At 41.4% G+C, this 25,752-nt stretch overlaps 1 protein-coding gene across 1 annotated transcript in view; it reads left to right on the top strand.

Moving 5' to 3' along the window:
• Positions 1-25,752, top strand: part of TDRD3 (tudor domain containing 3) — a 240,430-nt gene that overhangs the window by 133,499 nt on the left and 81,179 nt on the right. Inside the window, exon 5 of the mRNA XM_083168890.1 lies at positions 25,307-25,448. Coding sequence (XP_083025016.1) covers positions 25,307-25,448 — 142 coding nt within the window. The remainder of the gene's footprint in view (positions 1-25,306; positions 25,449-25,752) is intronic.

The following is a 25,752-nucleotide window of genomic DNA, read 5'->3' as shown; positions in this document are numbered from 1 at the left end:
AGTCATGCTCTCCCCTTAGCAGCAGGTAGCAATGTATGGCAAAAAAGAACTTGCTACACATGGTCTGATTGTAAGATTAATGTTTTTGGTTTAACCACACACTTGACCCCATGACTGTTCTTCTAAGTAACTTCTGACTATATTTCGACCTGCAAGTACTGTCAGGAAATGACCACCCACAGACTGACATCAATGAGCAGCTTATCTCATGTTTCACAGTTCCCAATAAATATACTCTTGATTTTGGTTCTTATATAATTGGAGTCATGGGCTGTTTTCAGTTGTGATTTTAAAATGATTGTGGGCACCTTCATTAAGGAGGTGGTGGGTGACCATGCACAATATAAATCTCACAAGTTAATGTGATACCTGTACTCGGTTTTAATGGTCACTAAGAGATTAATTTTTGGGTCATCATTTGATGGTAATATTTAGTTTTAATAAAAATGGCTTTCCTTGTCCACATGGATAGCTTTATGTCAAGTAATTTTCAGTGACTTTTCTATTTTTTTAAAATTGAATAAATGATGTAATAACATTGCACTCTAACCTACAGTAGGTCACGGTTTTCATCTCTAGTCCTCAATTGCCACTAGAAGGTCATGTTTTGTAGATCTCTTTAATCATAGACATGTGAGATAATCTGAAAGGGAGAAGGTTATAGTTGTTTTGGGGCAAGATAAATTGGATAAGAGTTTAACAAAGGAGTTTGAATATTAAAGGGGTGCAAATTTAGGGACATGCAGAGAGAGAGATAAAGATAGAGATTGGTTTGAAAGAGAAGATGCAGTTGTGTGTTGGATTGACTGGAATGGAGAGAAGTGGGAATATGGAAGGTTAGATAGAAGTTTTAAATGAGATGCAAGAGTCCAGGATAACTCCGGCTGGAGACATGAGAGTGGCCAGATCTATGCATGCTTAGCATAGATATAGTATTGAAAGCTGAAAAAGTCAATGAGCTCACCAAGAATCTAGAAGAGTACCAAGAGTTTTTGGAATATTGGGAGAGGTTTAGTGATTAGTAGAGACTGTGAGAGTAGTCAGAGGGCTAGGACAACCAGTTTGGGGGGTATCAGATGTAGAAGATGGCACACCATGCAAGGAGAGGAGAGGTCCTGGTGGGTAGGTAAATAAAGAGTATTGTCATAAAACAGTAATTAGTCACTTTTTTAGGAGAGCTTTTTCTATGGAAAGGACAAAACCCAGAGTAAAGAGGGTCAAGGAGGCTGTGAAAAAAACAATAAGCTGGTTGATGAATGGCCACTCAAAGCGTTTGGAAGCCAAAGGAGAGAGTTGGGGCAGTGTTTGCATGGTGAGTTAGTATAATAGTTTTTTTTTTTTTTTTTAAAGATCAAACAGACAAGAACTTGTTTGAAGGCAGAGAGAGGATGAATATGTACAAGGACAGAAAAAAATTGTCCTTTAAGAAATGGGTCTGAATCGGCTCATTTGTTTTTCCCCAGCACCCTCAGTGATATCAGTAACCAGATATAAATCCTATATGGTAACAGATTTCAGAGATCTTGGTTACATATATTTGCGCAAATGTATGAATAAGCCCCCAAGCCATCGTCAAGGCTTCTCTTGTGTATTGGAGGTAACTAGCGCTATATCTAGGTTGAAAGATTGGATGGTGCCTGATAAGTGAGAGTGTTTGAATATGTACTATTGTAAAGCGCAACGGAATCTGCTGCGCTATATAAGAAACTGTAAATAAATAAATATGGGAGAAGACAGGGTGGGAACAATCCCATTGAGGGGAGGGAGCACCTGTCAAGAACTGTGATTTTCTCTTCAGAGCAGCCAAGGGGGTACAAACTCCATTTGTTTTGGTTAGTCTTAGTCTTATTTTGTATATAATGAGCATGTAAAAAAATGTGCATTCCATTTAAGGACTATACTTTGCACAAGTGTAATTGCACTGTTTTTTATTTATTGATTGTGGTAAGTGAACAAACAATGAACATGGTCCAATTGCTTATGCTCTTGTGAAAAACGACATCAATATATAATCTACTCCTCGTGCAATCATCCTATCAAATTAGTTCTTGATTTGCCCAGATTGATGGTTTTGTTTTATTTTTGGATACAGGCTGCTGGGTAAATATAAATTATATTGCAGATCTTCTGCGTCAAATGTTTTTGATATTTCAGTATAAATAGTGTATAAATTTAGCCCATTTAAATTGTCTCTTTTATTAGATTTAATGTCCCAAGCTCGTGTTACAGTATGTCACAAAGACTCTTCCGCTACAGGATATATATTTATATATTATTATATTTTTATACTGGATATCTGGGCGTCATAATATAATTAAAATATGCATTTAAAATGGGACTTAACCACAAACCACTATTAGGGTTAAATTGCAGAAGATGAACTCGATCACCTTAGTATATATTATATAATGATTTGCATTTAAACTGTTGATAAAGGTTTGTGTCACTTTTTAAATTGCCTGACATAATTGCTAGCTATCTGCTGATCAGAGGTTTTGATTAATGAATAGCCAGCCACTTCTCTGTTAAGGTGTCAGTTTAATAGCTTCAAACACTCTGCAGGAATGCGTAATTACAATACAAGATCACATGTTTGGTGAGTCTGGGGCATGTAGATAAGAAAACTTGAGATACAGTATATGTCTCTTGTATTTTAATTACACCTTAAATGCTGCATACAAGGCTGCAATGTTATTACTATAGTGTGCAGCTGGGGGACACTGTTTAAGCGTCATTCTACCTTGGTTAGACCATGGACCTGATTCTGGTTCAAATGGTACCTGGCGTATTTGCCCCCGGGACCGATTGCGCAGGGCTTTTGTAGGAACGCCTACGGTGACTATCCCAGGATGTTCCCATGGTGGACACCAATGGAAATTAGTCAGTTCAGACTGGATGGGCGGCATTAAGCAGCTGAATACATGAATATGGATCTGCACATCTGTTTTGTTTGTATGCATGAAAGATTATGGCGTTCATATACTTAATTATGGGGAGGTATTAATATACTATAATTTGTATTTACTCTATATAGCCACTTATAATGCATAGGAACTGATTTTTCTGGAACTGTTAATGTTTTCAAAATAAAGGTTTTTAACCTTGTTAAAGTTGAGATAACTACATCTCTCTCATTGTGCTATCAATTGGTTACTCACTAGAAACCTCATTTAGTGAATGTGTTTGCATAACTCTGTATTGCAGATTGCAATCTTTTAGAGCCTAGTTTCATGAATGGCTTATTGTTGCATAGACCAGTGTTTTTTTATTTTTTGTCTGCAATGTCCTTGCCAAAAGGAACCTTGTGTATAATTGAATTAGCCTCTGTTTGTGAAATGTAACAATGACTGGAGGCGTCACAAAATACATGTAACCAATATGTCTACCAATTAACTGGTGCTGCTTACCTTTTGGTAGTAATTTTAATTGATGGCAATGAAGGTATGTTCCTTGGCTCTTGTATTTGGCGTACTGGGTCTTGAATCCTATCTTGTATAGAGGAGAAGGCGTAGCCGAGCAGCAGGAGCCGGGCAGCGCTGAAGCTAGCGGAGTTCAGAGATCAGCTCAGCGGCATTGCCCGGCTCTAAGCAGCAACAATCCCGAGAATTTTCCGGGCTTGCCAGTCTGGGCACTGAAGCATATGCTGGAAAGTTCTTGGGATTACCACTGAAGGGGATAAGACTCTCCTCTAGCCTTAAAACTTTCAAGCGTTCCCTGAAAACTCACCTCTTCAGGCAAGCTTATCATATTCAGGAACCATGTCATGAAATCTGGTGGGACAGCCATGCTATGGAATCCTATCCTTATGTATCCCTCCTATTATCCCTATAGATTGTAAGCTTGCAAGCAGGGCCCTCCTACCTCTATGTTGGTATGTTTCGACCCAGTTTGTTTAATCACGGTTGTATCCAACAATATGCTGCGCTATATAAGGAACTGTAAATAAATAAATGCACAGACTTGTTTGTCTCTAGATACACAAGCCATAGGGAAGATATGTAGGCATAGTGTCAGGCACTCCTACATACATTTTACTCTTTCAATACACTTTCGTTTTACTAGAGATTAAAGATGAAGTTAGATGCTAAACTTCAGAAAGTTTATCCACACATGATCAGTGCTTTAGTTGAATCTATTTTCTTTCCCCTTAATATATGCATGCCTGTGTGTGGAAAATGAAGGGCCCTTAAAGACAGATATTCTTTATGAAAATAACTTTTTCTCTAATATAAACCCCTTATAAATCTATTTCCTCCATTGGAACAAAAAGAGGGGGCGTGAACAATCGCACTGACAGTGTTTATAAGGTAACCCCTTGTTTCAATCAATATTCATAGACTTTATTATGTGGGGTGTGCTGTCACTTCAACAGTAATTTGAGCAATAACAAGGGAAGAGAAGAAAGACTATTATGTACGTGACGCACTGTTAGGACAAGACATTTTTTTTTTTAACCTTTAATTGTTTATTTTAAGATTTGCTAAATATAAAAACAATTGTTTTTATATGTCGCAAATCTTAAAATAAACAATTAAAGGTTAAATTTTATTAATTTTTCTTGTCCTAACAGTGCGTCACGTACATAACAGTCTTTTTTCTCTTCCCTTGCTATTTCCTTCATTGCTTTTCATTTGATTATTTTAAGTGCACCATACTTGTAAATAGATATGTCGCAAATGCATTAGATCAATTATGCATTTGTGCATTGTAATCCTTTCAAAGTGTGTGCTTTCTCATACACGGTGGAGAATATGCTATACAGCACATATTTTATAAGGTGGAGGATATGCTGCTGTTTTTTTTTGTATATACCAGTACTGATCTGACCATTTAAACAAAAAAGAAAATACATAACCAAAGGAGTGAGGTCAGGTTATCAGGGTGGCTGAGATGTCTGAATGTGCATCATCAGCTCCCCACATGAGGCGTTTGTTTGTGTCACATCTGAATGACTCCTTTGAACATCTCATGTTGGCTTTTTAACCTGCTGTGTTACAAGGTATATGGTCACTAGGTTGACATGCGTGAGTGTCAACATGGGGTTAGGTTGACAGTTATTAGGTCGACATGGGCGGGATATGGTCATTTGGTCACCAGCAAGTTGTTAGACAGTCATTAGGTCGACATGCAGGAAGGTCGGCATGGGTCACTAGGTCGGCCTGGGTCACTAGGTCGACAGTGAAACTGTCGACATTGGGTTTTTCACTGTTTTTCAAGCCGAGGTGTGCCGACAGGTGGTATTTCATGCCCTACCATCCACTAGGGCATGGTGGGAGAATATAATAGTGAACCGAGCCCAAAGCATGGCGTGCGCAGCAGTGCACTTTAACCTGTGTCCATGTTGACTGTGTTGACATTTGGTTAAAAAAACAGTGAAAAACCCCATGTCTACCTTATGACCGTCGACCTAATGACCCTTTCGACCTAACCCATGTTGACCTACAGATGGAGCCGGCCTCTTTCTTGCAGGGGCTGGCGATTCTATCGCCAGTAGCCGGCTCTCGCCAGGAGCACACGCACTAGACGCTCGCGCCTCCCCGGTGCCCCCTACCCCCCCCATCCCTGCCCATATCCCTGAAGTAGAGATGGGCAGGGACACACAGCGGCGCCGTCCGGAAACTAGGACACATGTGCACGTGAGACGCACGCATGTTCCAGTCAGATGGAGCGCCTCTGTGCCGCCGATCGCCAGCGCAAGCATGCTGGCGATCCCCGGCCAAGAACCAGGGGCGCTCCATCTGTACACTCATTTCGACCTACCTGCATGTCGACCTAGACACATGGCAACCTAAATGCATGTTGAACTGATGGTGTCTACCTAATGACTGTCTAACAACTTGCTGGTGACCAACTGATCCACATCCGACATGGGCTAGGTCTATAGTCAAAAGCTCAAAATAGGGTTTTTCACTTTTTTTTTTTGAGACGTATTTCATGCCTTTCCATCCACTAGGGCAGGCATGTCCAAACTGTGGCCCTCCAGCTATTCTGAAACTACACCTCCCAGCATGCCTTGCCATAGTTTTAGCATTCCCTAATAGAAAAACTGTGGCAAGGCATGATGGGACATGTAGTATCACAATAGTTGGACATGCCTGCACTAGGGCATGGTGGGAGACTAAAATAGTGCTCCGAGCGTAGCGAGTTACCATGGCGAGCGCAGCGTGGCACTTTTTTAGTGTCCATGTCGACATTCGGGATTAAAAAAGTGAACAACCCCATGGTGACCTTTTGACTGTAGACCTTGCCCATGTTGCCCCAACACTTGTGTCAACCTAATTCTTATGTTGACCTATCTCCGTGTCGAACATGATGCATCTTGACCTTTAGTGATCGACCTAATGCATGTCAACCTTCCTCTTGTCTATGACCCATACCCGTGTTGCGTTATGTTATAGCAAATGGTGTTGCTAGAAGAAAGATTCCTGTGAAGGTGGCCATATATCTACAGATCGATTGCCAGATTGGGCCGGTTGGAACAAAAACATGGTAATGGATGAATGACAGTTTTTTGTCAGTTTTCCAGCAATTCAAAGCAAATGGTCAACTGTCATTTGCTCTCATCCATTACCAGGATTTTGTTCCAATCTGACAATCGATCTGTAGATGTATGGCCAGCGTAACCCACAGTCGGGGACCCTGAATAATTGTAAAAGTAGTCAAGTGAATTCTAATGACACATATCCACCTGGTGACATAGGGGTACATTTACTAAAGCTTTTAGGGTACTTCTGTACTTTCACGGCGCCACTAGATAGGACAGATAGGATATCGCTGTCATCGCGGGCATTGAATGCACTAAAAAATCGGGTGCGACGCGATGCCCGCGATTTCCCATAGGGACCAATGTTAAATTTCTCAATTGACCCGATTTTTCTGTTCAATGCCTCAATTGACACGATTTTTCCATAGGAATCAATGTTAAATGGCCCACAGAGGCCAAATAGCCACCCTGAAGTGTGAAATGGCCCCCACAATTGTTAACGCCACCCCACGATCAACGTGAACCCGAAGCGTGGCGAGCGCAGCGGTACGCGTCCTACGACCTTTTCATACCCCCACTATCCACATCGGCGTGGAGTTGAGAATAGAATAGTGTGGCGAGCGGACGAGGATACCTGTGAAGCCCGCGAAGGGACGCGTTTACCTGTGAAGGTATCCGCGTCCCCTCGCGGGGCTCGCTGCGCTCGCCACGCTTCGGGCTCGGTGGCTCGCTGCGCTCGCCACACTATTCTATTGTCAACTCCACGCCGACGTGGATAGTGGGGGTATGAAAAGGTCGTAGGACGCGTACCGCCGCCCCTCGCGGGCTTGCTGCGCTCGCCACGCTTCGGGTTCACGTTGATCGTGGGGGCCATTTCACACTTGAGGGTGCCTATTTGGCCTCTGTGGGCCATTTAACATTGATTCATATGGAAAAATCGTGTCAATTGAGGCATTAAACAGTAAAATCGGGTCAATTGAGAAATTTAACATTGTTCCCGATTTTTAGTGCATTCAATGGCCGCGATACCCGCGATTTCTAGTGGCGCCGTGAAAGTAAAGAAGTACCGCTTTTAGAAATGAAAAGAGGTGATGTTGCAAATAGCAACCAATTAGATTCTGTGTATCATTTCTCTTGCATCCTAGAAAGTAATAATTTTAATCTGGTTGTTATGGACAACATCACATCTTTTAATTTTTGGAAGCTTCAGTAAATTTACCCAATAGTTTGTTGTATATATTTCATCATTAAAAAGCTAACGTCTCCTCCTAAGTACCCGTTGTCCAAATTCCTCCTCATTGTGAGCCATGGTGTGTGTGTGTGTGTGTGTGTGTGTGTGTGTGTGTGTGTGAATATATATATTCCCAACCTGCTCCAGTGAAAAATATGAATTAAATAATTTGTTCATATGTCATCTTTTATGGTCAGTTCTGATTTGAAGGACAAGATCTGTGTATCCATATATGTTATGACTAGTAAGCCCGCTTGAAGCAAAAGCTTTGAAAGCTAGTCTTCTACCTTCTGTGTTTGTACACGTGTGATAAAGAGATGTAGTTTCACTCTCTGCCAGCAGATGGCAGTGTCTCAGACTCACAGACACTAGACAAAAATATAGATGATTGGCAGCCACAAGCTTTGGTTTTGCCAATACATTGGTCCAGGATCACCAACCCGAGGCAGCCCTGCAAGGGTCCCGAAGCACTCAGGGTGTCACGGCACACAGTTTGGGAATCACTGTCTTTCAGGAATATTAATATGTGCATTTTTGAGAATTACTTAATCCTGGTGCGTCCTGCCTGCTTGTGTATTATGCTGCAGAGTCTGATGTGCAAGAGCCTGCTGCTTAATATTTACAATAGATTTTGGAAGAATATAAAAAATCTAATTAAGATAGCAGTAGTAGTCTAATTCTGCAACACATTGGGGGTTATTAACTTAAAATATTTTAGTAAATATCCCGGGTATAGTTCAACTAACCATATCGCTGTCTCAACTGGCTAATAAAATGGCAAGTGATCGTATCCATCTAGCAAATCACCTGTAATAATGGTGCTTATTCTAGTTCACTCGCAAAGGAAAATTCCTTCTCAAATTGACAAAACCATGTGCACTGCAGGGGGGTAGATTTAACTTGTGCAGAGAGAATTAGATTTACTTGAGTATTTGTTTCTGTGCAGGGAAAATACTGACTGCTGTATTTTTACACGGCAATAAAGATCTCAATTTGAAGTAAAACCCCACCCAAATCTAACTCTCTCTACACAAGCTAGATGGATACGATCTCTTGCCATTTTATTTGCCAGTTGAGACAGCGGTATGGTTAGTTGAACTGTACCTGGCATATTTACTTTAATATTTTAAGTTATTTCTTTGAGATCTAATGGTACTTCAATACATCAACTGCTGGATAAAAAAGCCTACTGTTCTCTTTTATCACTGTGTGCAGATTTATGTGTTTAGGCTGGAAAATATCTGAAGAGATTTCCAAACGTGATTTTCCCAGAAGGCCTTAATCATAAGACCCGCCGACATGGCCAATGATATTTACTAGTCTGTCAGAAGACCGTTAAATCTGACATCATATGCAAAAAGCCAACGATAACACATTTTAAGATAAGTCAGTGAGTAAGAAAGCAAGTTATTGAACATGCTGTGCATATTTAAGATACATTTTATTTCTGTCTGAAGCTACCTAAGATTAGTAAACCTACATTCCCTCCAGTGGTAGCAAAAATTTTATTAGATCACTGATGCCAGAAACATCTCATCTGTATATATTTTATATTGTCCTTATAGGGCATGAAGTAATTTCAATTACAAGGTAATAACTATGCCCCAAAGTGGAAAAAAAAGTTTACAATTTTAATGCATTTCCATAAGGGAAAGGTTGTTCATTTTACAGTGCAGAACTCTCACTTACTAGTTAGCTGTGACAGTTGTTAGTATTTCCTTTCTCTTCAGTATTGGGAGCCAGACACCCAGTGCCGGTGCCAGCCATTTCACCGCCCCAGGCAAAATGGGGGGGATTTTTTGCGCCACTCATCTGGGAGTGGAGTTGCGGTCGACCCGCCGTTCATCTGCTCCAGATTGTGGGTTGGATGCTGGCGCCGTTCACCTGCTCCAAGGGGGGGTGCGGCAGACCCGCCGCTCACCTGATTAGTTGTTGGTTAGCCAGGGCATGCTGGTGTGAGGATGATCTCACTTCATGCCGCCCTCCAGTGGCCGGCAGCCCAGACAATTGCCTAACGCTGCCTATTGCTGGCGCCAGCCCAGCATACACCAGCAGGGAAGGGCAATAACAGTGGGGACAGATAGGGCTGCGGCTGGCAGCCAATGGGTGTCAAGGGAGGAGTTTTAGCAGGGCAGAGGGTCTTGTGATCAGGAGTCAGCTTCCTCTCTGGAAATTTTCCCACCCTCCCATCCCTATTTTTCTGTCTCTATTTTTTCTTCACCTGGGTGGCTCTGTGCGATGCTAGATAGCTCAAAACCCTTATCAAGATAGCTCATTACACAGCAATGGGCCAGCGCTGTATGCTGAGTTCTGCTGAGAACACTGACCCTGACCCATGCAAACCCGTTGACTATCGATTATTTATCCAGCATGCTGGATAGTAATCACTGGGGAGATAGGGATGCACAGGGCCACGCATTGCTAATTCTATGCCCCTACACATGGATCGATGTAGGGGCATTTTTTATGCAATCTAGTGAGATTGCTTAGAAATTGCCCCGACATTGCTTCATGTGTAGGCCCCATTAGCACAACTTGAGAATGACGATCAGTTGTAATCTACAGTATTTGAGTTTATTTGGTGAGACTGGTGTACAGCTGCAGAGAAAGACAAATGAAGTAACCAAGTGCCGCAAGTTTGGCGCTCCTTTCATAATAAGATAAAGCTAAAATGAATAAGCCTGTAATGAATAAATGGAAATTAGAACATCTAAATGACAGTAAGTACATAAAGAAATAAACAAAGATAACCTAGTGTTATTTTCTCAGAATGTGATACTCCAGAAATAGAAGCATAATGTTATCACTATAAAAAGAATATTGCAATATAAAAAGAGGATCATGAGCATAATATATAGATATTTATATAGAGGTTCCCTCATTCTTTATTGCTGCAGTCGTTCCAAACAGTCCTTATTAGTGCATTAGGTGCAGTGAGACTGAGGGGGTATTTAATCACCGGCGACCATCTCCTGAGGGGGAGATGGCCTCCGGGCCCTATTCAATGCTGTCTTCCCCGCATCATTGAACAGGGGAGCTCGGCAGAAAACGAGCCCGACTTCACAAGCAGTCAGGCTCGTTCTGCCGAGAACAGCCGGGAAGTGAGGAGCTGCCGGCTGCAGCTCGCCTCTTCCCGATCGCAACTTCTCGTCCCACTGCAGGCAGAACATTGAATCCTGTCTGCGTGTTCTCAGTTGAGCAGACCGAGAACGGGACAGGGTCACGGCTGTCGAGCAAGCAAGCTCGACAGCCGTGACCCCCAGATTGAATACCCCCCTGAATCTTTTTTTTACCCAAAAAATGCTTCTTGCACGCAACGTGATACAACCAGGGGACAAAAGGAGTCTGCTGATTTATTGAATATAATAGTGTACTAATTTACACTAAATACTTTTTTTTCCTTTTTATTACAAGTGGTGTTCTGCTCGTTATGCATACTCCATCACACACAATATACAAGTGTACGTGCTGTGACTAGAGCGATAAAAATGCTGATGTGAATGGCTGACGTTATCTTCTGTACAGCACTATATATTATTCAAGCTCTATATAAAAAGCTGTTACAGGTTGAGTATCCTTTATCCAAAATGCTCGGGACCAGATGGATTTTTGATAAGTGATTATTCTGTATTTCAATGATGTATCTTGAGCTATCTTGCATTTTAATGTTGTATAAACACATTAACCACATGAAATACACACAAATATATTTTATTTGTGCATAATCAAGGTTTCAAAACATGAAACAAAGTTTGTGTACTATCTCAGGTTCTGACTTTGAATGCCAAGCAATCATTTTCTTGCACATATTTAGTGCCAGTTACATATCATGCCCTCAGTAGTGCTGGTACAGATGTCCCCAGTAGGTTTTTAGCAAGAATAATTTTTGCCACTTTCTGGAATGTATGGTTTTCGGAATAATTTGGATAACAGATATTTGTATAAGGGATACTCAAAGTGTAATATTTCCAATTCTTGTTCTATACTGCATATCCCTTTTTTCTTAGCTTTGTAACACCCCTTTTACACCAAAAATCCCGGCTCCAACCCAGCATTTGGAACACGGATCCAAGCCTACCTGCAGTGTAGATAGAGGTGGTGCTTGCAGATTACATCATCTCCAAGCACCGGGTCCCGCGATCGCCGTACTGGAGGCAAGAGCAGCACCAAGGTAAACTGCTGAGCTTTCCCCTATTACCCGTGCTCCCCCCAGCTCCCAGCCCCCGTCCGCGAGGAGAATGGATGCCGCACACGGGCATCCTTTCACCTCCTCCCTGCCTCCGTTGCTGTCTGCACAGTACAGCAGACAGCAGCGGAGGCTGCCAAACCTTCATGTTGACCGCAGGATGCTGCGGTCCGGAGGTTGTGCTTCCCCCTCATTGATGTAAACTTGACCAGGGTCGGACGACCCGGCATACCCATTTACACTGCACTCTACCCAGGTCCTAGCCATGTTCAACCCAGTTCAGGACCTGGGTAGAAGTCCCTTGTAAAGGGAAACGGGTTGACCTATTTACACCGCCGCTGACCCAGTTGTTTAACTAACCAATCAGTTGTTCCCCTATACCAGGCATGCCAAACTATGGTCCTCCAGCTGCTGTGAAGCTACAAGTTCCATCATGCCTTGCCACAGTTTTTTTTTTTAATTAGATATTTTTTTATTATTTCCATTGACATAACAACAACAGTAAAAGATAAACAATAAAATATAAAAAATACAAAAAAATAAAAAATAAAAAAGAAAATTATACATATATATATATATATATTATGGAGTATCTCTCCAACATTGGTAGGCTGTCCAGAGACAAGAAGTCCCTTACACATAGTAATCCCTTCACATCTATTTATCATATCCATACATTTTAATTAACCCAGACATGTCCATGGCGTGTCCATGGAGGGACAGCGGAGGGTAAAAAAAAAAAAAAACAGGGAATTCCCTTTCTTTATCTTTTCCTCCCCTCCCTCCTCCACTCCTCAATTCCTCCCCTCCCCCCCCGTCCCCCCCCCCCTCCCTTAAGTGTCTATTTTATTCTTATAGATTTGAACCTATCTATATTTTCGGAGTATATTTTTCCTGTGTTTTAGTGTACGTGATTTACTATGTGTCCTAACTTTTCCTATTGTGCTAATGCAGCGATATATTAAATTGCTGTATAGGGGCAGTTTTCCCTCCCCTTTTCCCTCCCCTCTCCAACCCCCCCCCCCCCCCCACTTAAACTGCCTTCGTGAGTTTTCGTGAAGTTCCCTTTGTTATTTACATTTTGTGTTCCCTTTCATCCTCCCCTTCCCCTTACTATTCCTTTGTGTGGTGTAGTCCTATATTAAGTGTATGTATTTGTGTTATCAGTCCCAAAAGGGCAAGAGGAGCAAGAGGAAGGAGAAGGAAAAAAAAAAAAAAAAAAAAAAGGGGGGGGGGGGATTTTCATCCCTCCCCTCCACCACCCCCTCACCGACACACCCACACCCACCCAACCTATGTACTTAGGTTACTTATAGAGGTCCATTCTAAAATCAGGAATTAACAGTCTAGTAAAGGGACATTTACAACCTTGTATCAAATTGTATGAATACATCGATAAATAACCAAAATTGGATTGAGACAATAGTTTTCACAATTAGTACATGCCCCATTTTATAACCCAATCAACGGGATAATCCTCATCATATCTATACAATACAGCCTGTGCATATTCATATATAGAAAAAAAAAATTTTCTTTACATATATATACATACATACATACATACATACATACATATATATGCATACACATAAAAAAAAAAAAAAAAAAAAAAGGGGGAAAATTAAAAAAAAAGTATATAAATAAAAATAATTTAGAAATAAATAATAAATTCATTTATTTATCGTATCCATATACCAATATACAATCTATCTGTACTTCAAGCAACTACATCTTTATTATGTCTTACCTAACACATCTACCCTTTCATTTATTTTCAAGACACTATATATCCTACTTTATGATATTGGTCGGTTCTATGTCGGTTTATTTTTTATCAATGTCACAGCCACCCTTCCTTCTATTTCTTATATTATCTTCTATTCATTTCTACCTACTCCTGAATTACACCATCTGTCCCATTTTTCTGAGAATTTAATTGGTGTCCCTCGCATTTTAAACATATATCGCTCATGGCGTACCACTTCGTTAACCAATGCTCTCCACTTATGTATATTTGGGGGATCTGGCGAAAGCCATACCCTTGCTATAATTACCATAGCCATTGTGCTAAGGCATAGAGAATATCTATATATATTATTTGAGTACTTTTCTCCCAAATCTATACCAAATAAGCATACCAGAGGGTCTATCATGGGTAACATTGGGGCCGTACTTCGTACATCTTTCCAAACCTCCCTCCAAAAATCATAGATAATTGGGCATTCCCATATCATATGCCAAAAATCCGCATTATCCTTCTGACATCTTGGGCATTCGGAGTTATCTCTAAGCCCTGCCTTTTGAAGAGATGACGGGGTCCAATAAGCTCTATGAAGAATATAAAAAAATATTTGCCTATAACGTATACATGGAGTAGTATCTTTCAGAGAACCCATCATCTGACTCCATTGCTCATCATTAAGATGCCCAAAATTCATTTCCCATTTTACTCTTAGATTACTAATTTGGTCTGGAATACCTTTATCATTTATGACTGCGTATATAGCAGACATTTTCCCCTTCTGCCCCAAATTTAATAACATTTTTTTAACCGGTGAATCATATATTATCGGGGGACCTTTGGGGAACTGGGCTGTCGCTGCGTGGCGTAGTTGGAGGTACCGAAAGAAGGCAGTATTCACAATTCCTAAATTATTTTTTAATTGTTGGAAGGTTATAAACCCATCCTCAGAATATAGCTGGCCCACTTCCAATAAGCCATGAGTGACCCAGATATTATCCTCGGATATTTTAACCATTTCTGGATATGAATTATTAAACCATAATGGAGTGCATTTGTCTTGTGCTGACCATTCATAGAACTTATGGGTGAATCTCCAGATCATTATAGCTTGGCGAAGTATATGTGGCAGCATAGTATGTGTTAAGCCTGAGAGTAAAAATTGAAGAGGAGAAAAGGAGAAATTAGGGGAACACTCCACCTGTTCCACTAGAAAATTCACCACTGTTGAATCAGCCGTCCCCTTTACCCATTCAGATAGATACGCTAATTGTGCAGCAACATAATACAGACGCAGGTTAGGTAACCCCAAACCTCCCGATGACTGCGATTTGTATAGGACTTTAATTGAAACTCTAGCCTTGCCATTGTTCCAAATGAAAGACAGTAATACCTTCTCAATTCTGTTAAATACCTGTTTCGCTATATAGATTGGAGAATTTTGTAGCACGTATATAAATTTTGGTTGCATAACCATTTTGAATAAATTAATACGGCCAAAAACCGACAGTGGCAGCTTCCTCCAGGCTTGGGCCCTATCTCTGAAGTTTAATATTATAGGATCTATATTTTGAGTTACATACTGAGCAACTTCAGATGTGATCCACACCCCAAGATATTTGAACCGAGTAGTCCATTTTAGGACTTGGTCCATAGATTGATCTTCTGGAATCTGTCCAGATATGGGAAATATATGCGACTTTTCCCAGTTAATTAATAGTCCGGAGAATTCACCGAATCCTTTTATTATTTGAAATGCCGTTCTAAGAGAACTTTCAGAATCTTGAAGGAAAAGAAGTGTATCATCGGCATATAAAGCCACTACGTCCTCTATTTTTCCTATTCTTATCCCCCTGACCCCTTCCGCTTCTCGTAATAAACACGCCAGGGGTTCAATCGCAATAGCGAATAATGTGGGGGAGAGGGGACATCCCTGTCTAGTCCCTCTTTCCAATGGGAATGTATCTGATGTGTATCCATTTATTGTCACTCTAGCTCTCGGGTTGGAATATAGCAATTGTACAAACTGTATAAACCTTGGCCCAAATGCAAACTTCCGAAGAACCCCCCATAAATACCTCCACTCGACAGAGTCAACGGCCTTAGCCGCGTCAAGCGACACTACCACTGCCCCCGATCCTGCCGTGTTCCCTCTCTGAAGATGACAAAATAACCTCTGTAGGTTCTGGGCAGTAGATTTTCCTGGCATAAAACCTGTTTGGTCTTTATTAATTATGGAGCTAATAACTACACTTAATCTGGCTGCTAGCACTTTAGACAATATTTTTATGTCTGTTGTTAGCAATGAGATAGGGCGGTACGACTCGGGAAGTGTGGGTTCCTTCCCCTGTTTTAATAATGCAATAATATTTGCTTCAGCCATAGATGGCGGGAGTGACCCCCATTCAAGAAGTGAATTAAATAAATCCAGCAAGTATGGAGCAAAAAATGTCTTAAACATTTTATAAACCTCGGCTGAGAACCCATCACACCCAGGGGCCTTTGAAGCAGGAAGCGAGGATATAGCCGTCTCTATTTCCTCCACTGTGAATGGAGCATCCAAAGCCTCAGCCTCCCGATTGGACAATTGTGGGAGTTTCATTGTCTCCAAATAATCCTCCAATTGTGTGTCAGAATATGAGGCCCTAGATGCATACAGAGAGTGGTAGAAGTCCCTAAAGACCCCAGCCACCTCCGCCCCCGAGTAACACATCTGTCCGTCCGATTTCCTTATTCCTTGTATAATATTACTCCTAGCTATATCCGTACGAGCCAGATATGCTAAATAACTACCATTTATCTCCGCATGCATATATTTCTCATGCCCAGAAAAATTTAACCGGCGCCTTGATTTTTCATATATACAATCCACCCATTCCCGTTGTGCATCCTGCCATAGTATTCTATCTACCTGTAATTGCGATATTACATATTGTGCTTCTAATTGCTTACTCACTGTTTCTAACCTCTCTTCTTCCTGTCTACTATTCTTCTTAATCTGAGATATACGCTTAATAAATAGGCCCCGCATATATGCTTTAAAGGCATCATGTTTTATAGTGGGGTCTGGGTATGACTGATTGTCTATTTGAAATCCTTCCCATAATAAGACCAAGTCTAACCCTTCCCCCATCAGGGTCAGCCAAAAGGGATTAAGTTTCCATAGTTTTGTCCCTTGATCTGGGTTTGTCCTTAAGGTAAGGGATATCGGGGAGTGGTCTGAAATTCCCCTCGATAAATAATCTACCATTACCACCTCCGGTATTAAATCAGGGGAAATTAAAGCTAAGTCTATACGTGAGAGGGTGTGAAATGTTGCCGAATAGCAGGAAAATTTTCTAGTGTCTATATTCCGTCCTCTCCACACGTCTACCAAACCCATTTCTGTCACGAGTCGTGCAAATGCAGTAGGGGAGGGGGTCTGTGTACTTTTAGTTATCTCTCTCCACCTATCCATATCTGAGTCCATCACATTATTGAAGTCTCCTATACATATTGTAGGGGTCGTGGGTGAGTTAGCAATAAATTTAACTGCTCGCCGTAAAACTTCATTTGAATATGGCGGAGGAACATATACGGCCAATATATGTATCAATTTACAGTTAATATATGCTCGTAAAAAAACATATCTACCCAATGTATCGACCTCACTTTGTTCCAAATGAAACTGTACCGACTTTCTAACCATAACAGACACCCCCCTTGCATTACTAGAAAAGGTAGAATGGAAAGTATGACCAACCCACGGTTTTTTAATTGATAATACTTTGCTACCAAACATATGTGTTTCAAATAAACAAATTATATCCGACCTATATTTTTTTATCTGCGACAGGACCAATGACCTCTTGATTCTATCGCCTAACCCTCTGACGTTCCAGCCGAGCAAGTTAATTTCACCTACCCCCATAACTGGTCAAGAGGTGAGAGGGGACAAAAAAAAAAATAGAGAAGAAGAAAAAAAAGGGAAGGTGATTTAAACCCACTTTATATTCACATTTTATATCATATAAGAGAGCCAGCTTAATAAATAAGTATAAGTGGGGAAAAAAGGATAAAAAAAACAAATAGAAAAATTGGAAAAGATAACAATTCCCCATACTCCCCTCCTATCACATAATAACAATCTTGTAATCCAATATTATTAAACTATATTCACTGTGCTGTGCATTTTGAACCTTACTCATCTGACCTCTTTCTTTTAAATATTTTTCTCCATAAAGAAGTACCATAAACACGTATATACAAAAGTAATTATACAGTAAAAAATGAAAACCAAAAAAACAAAAAAACCCATCCCTTGCCCTCCCTGTATAGCCTTGAAATTCGAAGGTATACCCATACCCTATAACAAAAAAAAGAAGAAAAGAGATAAAAAACATCAAAAATAATAACTTAATAATAATTAAAGAAAAGAAAAGAAAAAAAAAAGGAACAGATTCTTCACTTAGGGGATAGTGGTAGATATAAAACCACTACACTATCTTCAGTATGAACTCCACCCTATAATCAAATGTATTGGACCCTGACGTCCACCACCGCTGGGGGGGTTTGGGGGGGGATAAGAGAGGCGAAACCGGACGGGGAGAGAAAAAATAAAAAATAAATAAAAAAAATAAATAAAATAAAATACCAACACCCCAACCCGCCTCATCCCATCACGCCCCTCCCTCCACCCCCAGGTTGATTTTATTCCTGACCACACCCCTATATCATCCGTTAATAATTTCTGACACTATATTTCATGATATAGCCTATGGCTGTTTCTCAAGCCAATCCTCAGCTTCTTTTGGAGATGAGAAGAAGTGTGTGGTGCTATTAAAAACCACTCTCAGTTTTGCTGGATACAGCATGGAATACTGTATACTGCGGTCTCTGAGTTTTTTCTTTACTTGGAAAAACTGAGAGCGGCTTTTCTGTACTTCCTGAGCAAAGTCTGGAAAAGCAAGTATATTCTGGCCATCCAGAAGTAGGGGGCCTTTTCTTCGTGCCAATTGCAAAATAGTGTCCCGGTCTTTATAATGCAGGCAGCGTACAATAATGGTTCTGGCTGGGGCACCTGGTGGTAATGGGCGAGCTGGGAGCCTATGGGCCCGTTCTATAGAGAATTGCGGGGTAAATACATCTTTCCCAAAAAGTTTAATTAACCAGTTCTCAATAAAAGTCTCTGGGGTGGCTCCTTCCGCCCTTTCAGGTATCCCAATAAATCTCACATTGTTACGTCTTAGACGCCCTTCTATGTCAGCCATTTTAGCTTGCATACTTGTTATCTGAGTAGACATTTCAACAACTTTTTTTTGAATCGGAGAGGTTGTGTCTTCCAATACTGAAATACGTTGTTCGGTCTCACTGACTCTGTCTCTGATTTTTTGAAAATCCTGTCTTAACAAGGAAACATCCGCCTGAACCTGTCCTATCTTCTCTGTAACTCTTTGTTCCGAGACCGATATGGCCTGCAATATTTGTTGAGTAGATTGCACTGTATCTACAGCTTTAGGTGTATCGCCCTCCATCACAGAAGTTGATAAGCTAGTATCTCCATGTTTAACGGCGCTTTGAGTTGACCGAGAATATTTCTCTAATTTTGCTGCAGCTGCTGCGCCCTTCACCATTTTTTTTTTTTTTTTTTTTTATAGTGAGGGAGACCACCTGTATTTATTTGGATTTTGACTGTATACACGTCTTCAACAGCCCCTTACTAAAAGAGTACAAAATAGTTCACAGAATTAGCCTCTCCACACACAGTCAGGTGACACAGGTGGGTTTTTTCACAAAATTGTACTTGTGGCACAGGAAAATGATAATTTTTAACCGAGGTAAAGGTCTGAGACAGCAGGCCCTTGGATAGATTCTCTCAGGTAATATCATATAGACACAAACAAGTCTTTCTGCTGTCAATATCTCTTGCCCTGTAACAAAACAGGTGTTTTAACCCTTTAATCCTATATATATAAAAAAAAAAAAAAATCTCGCTTGTCAGATACGCGTTAAACAGATAACAGTCTCTCAGGAAAAGTTCAGATATCTCCCCACCACAGTCCTGCAGCTTTTTTTTTTTTTTTTTTCCTTTTGTTTTTGTTTGTTTTATATTCTGTTTTCTTTTTCCCCCTTTTTATGCAGCTCAATTTACTTTTACCCCTTCTCCCACCTAATCTCCTGTAATTATCCAGGGATAGGTGACTCACGTTTTTGTAGCTGCAGTCGAGAGGTCTTCACGGTGCTGGTAACTGACTCAGCTACCTCTCTCCCGGCACTCAGTTCTCTTTGAGATCCCCCCAGAGAGCTAGGTCTAACCAGGTGTCCCCCGTCTAACGGCGTCCTTCCTCTCACAGAGGGCGCCGAGTCCAGAGATATCGCAGCCGGGGATACCAGCCGCGCAGCCGCCCAGCTGTCAATCAACCCGCTGCTTTTCCGGCTTCCGCCTTCCTCCTCACCACACGCCGGGGCTTCACACACGCCGGGGTCTCTGCTCACACCGGAGCTTCAGCACGCGCCAGGGCTCATACACCTCCGGATTACAGTCCCCACGCTGTCAAGCACGCACCTCCGTCAGCCTCTCACCCGCAGCGGCGGCAACACATCGCAGGCTCAGGATTTCTCAGGAGGTAAGAGAGGAGTTACAGCCTGTGGCTGCTCACTCCATACTGATCCTTAGCCACTCCCCCCGCCTTGCCACAGTTTTGCTAATAGGGAATGCTAAAGCTATGGCAAAGCATGCTGGGATGTGTAGTTTCACAACAGCTGGAGGCCCACAGTTTGGACATGCCTGCCCTATACTATGTCACAGTGATGCAGTGGTATCAGTCACCTGCTCTATAGCTGGTATATATTAGATGTGACTGCTTATAGTGAAAACTGTTAATGCCACCATAAAGGCCAGTATTCAATGCTCCCAATTCACCTTTTTTTGGGGGGGGCAAATCGGGCTGTTTTCACTCCTTGCAGTAAATTATTTTCTCTGATAATATGATTCACACTATTCAATGTTCACTGTTCGCCGAAAGCAAACAGTGAATGCCGGCCAGTTCTCCGTTTCATGCTCGCTGCAATTCGCTGGTGTATTTCAATGGGGTTTTCACTGGGATTCGCTGAGAGTGTATTCAATGCTCAAATGTAGAACTGCTTTCTCCATTGATTTTCGCCATGATTCTCCATTTTACATTCGTCATCTTTTTTAGGTGAACTGGAATGTGATCTTTTAAAATAAAGCGTTTTTTTTTTTTTTTTGGTGTAAAAAAATCTGATATTTTTTTTCTGTGAAGGGACATGCTATTTTTATTCATGTGCTTGCAGAACATGAATATATATTTTATTATTTTTATTTTTTTTTATAACTTTTTTTTTTTACACATTCGCCGGTGGGGGGTGGGAACCGCTCATTAATATCATATATTCACTGCACTCTGGTCCCGATCTTTACATATGCAGGATCGGAACCAGTGAGTGCGGCCGCTCCTATCCCAGCCCTCTGCCAGATCTAGGGGGGCTCTCCCTGAGTCAGTGCCAGCCCCCCTTCACCCCCACAGTATCTGGCGCAGGCAGGGAGGCTTCCATCTCCCTGCCTGCAGCTGTCCCCTAGCTCCACAGCGGCATTCGCCGGGGGTTGGGTGTTAAAATTCGCCGCCAGGGGCAGAGAGCCCCTGAGGCGTTGAATAGGGCGCGGAGGGGCGGCTGCCAGGCGAATCTCCCTGAAGGGAGAATTGCGGCTAAAGTGCAGCTAATCCTACACAGGATTCGCTGCCAGACGCGATCCCGGCCATTGAATACTGGCCAAAATGTGATGCTTGTTTTCTTTGCATTCCCAAGCTTTGCAGTTGAGCAGTACAGTATATTGAAGGCTGACTGGCTTTAACTTGTAGTGAAATATTAAACTGCAGAAGCATAATTATACCTGGTAACTGAATACACACTACAAAAAGACTGATTTCCAGTTTTGAGTTTTCTTAACAATAGTACTAAGCCTTCTTGGCTAATACTTTGCATGCCTGCCAGATGAACAATGATTGCTTTCTTCATTGCGTTTTGTCACATTCACTTTTAAAATGGTTCTTGAGAAATTGCTAAATGCACATTCACATTTTCAAAATTCTAAATATATAAATGTAATGCAAATTTGTATTTGAAAGAGCGCTAACATCTGTTAACTTTAACAAAAGATGGAAATGTCTGTGCATAAAGAATAGAAACATATTTATTTTTATAATGCTTGCTTTACATAATGTAACCTTGATATTGTTGTTTATTTCTGTTATGTAGGGTCTCTTCAAATGTACAGGTTGAGTATCCCTTATCCAAACTATTTTGCAAACCATACATTCCAGAAAGTGAATTTATTTTTATTTTTTTATTTGCTAAAAGCAATACTGGGTACACCTGTAACATCGCTACTGGGTACACCTGTAACAGCGCTACTGGGTACACCTGTAACAGCGCTACAGGGTACACCTGTAACAGCGCTACAGGGTACACCTGTAACAGCGCTACAGGGTACACCTGTAACAGCGCTACAGGGTACACCTGTAACAGCGCTACAGGGTACACCTGTAACAGCGCTACAGGGTACACCTGTAACAGCGCTACTGGGTACACCTGTAACAGCGCTACTGGGTACACCTGTAACAGCGCTACTGGGTACACCTGTAACAGCGCTACTGGGTACACCTGTAACAGCGCTACTGGGTACACCTGTAACAGCGCTACTGGGTACACCTGTAACAGCGCTACTGGGTACACCTGTAACAGCGCTACTGGGTACACCTGTAACAGCGCTACTGGGTACACCTGTAACAGCGCTACTGGGTACACCTGTAACAGCGCTACTGGGTACACCTGTAACAGCGCTACTGGGTACACCTGTAACAGCGCTACTGGGTACACCTGTAACAGCGCTACTGGGTACACCTGTAACAGCGCTACTGGGTACACCTGTAACAGCGCTACTGGGTACACCTGTAACAGCGCTACTGGGTACACCTGTAACAGCGCTACTGGGTACACCTGTAACAGCGCTACTGGGTACACCTGTAACAGCGCTACTGGGTACACCTGTAACAGCGCTACTGGGTACACCTGTAACAGCGCTACTGGGTACACCTGTAACAGCGCTACTGGGTACACCTGTAACAGCGCTACTGGGTACACCTGTAACAGCGCTACTGGGTACACCTGTAACAGCGCTACTGGGTACACCTGTAACAGCGCTACTGGGTACACCTGTAACAGCGCTACTGGGTACACCTGTAACAGCAACACGAGGACATGATATGTAACTGGCACAAAATATGTGCAAGAAAATGATTGCTTGACAAATCAAATTCAGTACCTGAGATTGTACACAAACTTTGTTCCATGTTTTCAAACCTTGTTTTATGCACAAATAAAATATATTATTTGTATTTCATGTGTTTGATGTATGCACAGGGTGGTTATGCAGAGTGATCATGAAAATCGCTGGACGTAAAAATCGCTCATTGCCTGCATTGAGCGATTTTCACACGGCCTATGGATTTTCAAAGGGAGTGATTCACTTTCCACAATAAGAGACTGTAGAAAGTTCACTTGTCCAGGAAAACAGGCCAATGGCCAGCGATGATTCGTCAGCTTGCATAAGTGCTCACTGCTCATTGCCCAGCCATACACAATAGGCGATTTTGAGCTCACAGTACAGTAGCTCAAAACATCAAAAGTCAGCTACTTTGAGCTCAAAATGCCTAGTGCATATGTGCACCACTTTTGCCTGAGAGTGTCAAAATTGGTGCTGACCAATTAATACAGGTATTGTATTTATCCTTTAAGGAGAATATACTCATTACAGTGGCACACGTATAGGGGTCTCATTCTACCTTGTAATTTTGTCTTATGCCTTAGACAGATCAGTTTTGAAAAGAGCAAATGCATTACAGTATTATGGTAAGCAGTGGCGGCTTCAGAAATTATGGCTCGGCACAGTACAAAATTGAAAAAAGGAAACCAAACCAACTGGCACCACAAATGCAGCCAAACATTACCAGCTTTGATTCACTGGCAGTTTGTGTGGCTCACCTTTTTGAATTTTGGACTCTGCTACAGCCCATCAACATTTTATTTATCAATGAACCCACCAACTTCTTGGTATCCAGCTGATAGACCGTGCATAGGTCAACTAAGTTGGGAATAAATTAGTCATTATGGACTTAGGTACTGAATCAAAGTTAATCACAAAAGCAAAATCTTTCTCAAATTGGCAAAACCATGTTGCACTGCAGGTGATGCAGATGTAACCAATGCAGAGTGTTAAGGGGCATACACACGGGGTGATTTCTGCCCCTTTTCTAAGTGATGTGAATACATTGCTTAGAAATGGAGCACCATTCGCTCCGTGTGTATGCCCTGCATTGATGGCGAAGCATGGTCCCTCACATTGCTATCACCTGCAGGGAAAGCCAGTGCTTGCACTGGCTTTCCCTAGATCCTGTAGCTTAGCCTGTTAAAAATAGGCAAAGCCCCGCTCAGCACACATGATTGTGGTGTGCATCACAGGCACACTGCGAGTTCTGGTGAGCGATTTGTGCTGAAGCACGTAGCTCAGCCAAAAAAGCCCAGTTGCCCCATGTGTATGCAGCTTTAGATTTGCGCAAGTTATTTTGTTACTGTGCAGGGTAAATACAGGCTTCTTTATATTTACACTGCGTCAGCATGTGCGGGTAAGGGAACCCCGTTGTGCTGGTTTTGGATGTAATGAATTGAACGGTGTGTACACACTTGTACAATGTGCTTGAGATTTTGACTATATAGTCAAAATCGCATCGGGGTCGCATGCAGATCGCATGGGTTTTTTTAACCCTTACGATCCCGATGTGCGCTCCCGTATCGCAGGCAGAAAGTCTTGGCTGCATAGACTATATCGTGCAGATCTGCACTATATAGTCCAAATTGTATGCAGATTGCATGCTGCAGTGCGATGCGATCCATATGCGATATGATCACGTCGCAAGCCAAATCGATAGTGTGTACACACCATAATACCTCTCTGGGAACTTCTGCAAATGTTTTGGGAAGAACTTCATGAAAATTTGTGATTTCTGTTGTAGTAAAATGGACACAAGTGTGTTAGATGGTGATATCACTAAAGTTGTTTTGTCAGTGAGTAAAAAATGTAAACAAATCTGATTCTATTGGAGGGTGTATACCTATTTTTATCAGCTATACATGGATTTAGAAATACATATCTGTATTAGTATTGCTTGTTTTTAAATATTTTTTTATTTCTTAAATATTCTCCTGTCTTGCTCTTGTATTTACTTTTAAATATAGAAGTTTTATCTGTGCTAAATCTATCTTGAAGTGTACTTACAAGAGTAGTAATTCCTATTGAGGAATTATAGCATAACCTTGTGTATTTCCATATTCTGTATCCTGCATTGCAGTTTGCCTGCGTTCTGGGTTTGCCCATAATTTTACCATGGAAATAATGCTGATGTGTGAGAAAATCTTAAATGCTCCTTAAGTACAAAACACCGTTCTGTACACACAAGCCATGTACATCTGCATTTAATAAGCAGTCTTACTCCATTTGTGTTTGTATGCATTTTAAATAACCGTATATATTGTGTTTCTTTGTGATCATCTACCAAAATCTTTACATTTTAATTGTATTCTCCATTTTTCCCCCTTTGCTCGTAGCTTGAACACTCCGCCTGGCACAAAAATAAAGCTATTAGGAACTGTTGAAGTGAAAAATGGATGCTTGCTCCTGGATGACACCAACACGGTTGTGCTTGGAGGTGAAGTGGAACCGCTCATAGAGAAATGGGAGCTGCAGAGGGTGAGGCTAGCACAAATCACTTTAAAGTCTTGTTGTTGACTGTATTATTAAATTGACTCTTCCAGGCAGAGAATGAGTATACTTTTGGAAGAATGCATCCATTATTCCTCCTTTAACGCTTTTTACCTATTTATTCCAAGGGATCAGGATGAGTGGAAACCATTTACTGTAGGACGTGTTATGACTGAACCTTTTCTATCAATGCTTCTCTTCAATATTATTCCAATGAATATGTATTAGATGTTTTTTATATACACATATATTTATTATACTAAGCATGCTAAATCTTGACTCCTATACTAGA

The sequence above is a fragment of the Crinia signifera genome, chromosome 2, assembly GCF_055691185.1.
Source record: "Crinia signifera chromosome 2, ASM5569118v1, whole genome shotgun sequence".
Lineage (NCBI taxonomy): Eukaryota > Metazoa > Chordata > Amphibia > Anura > Myobatrachidae > Crinia > Crinia signifera.
This window is presented reverse-complemented; position numbering and strand designations above follow the sequence as displayed.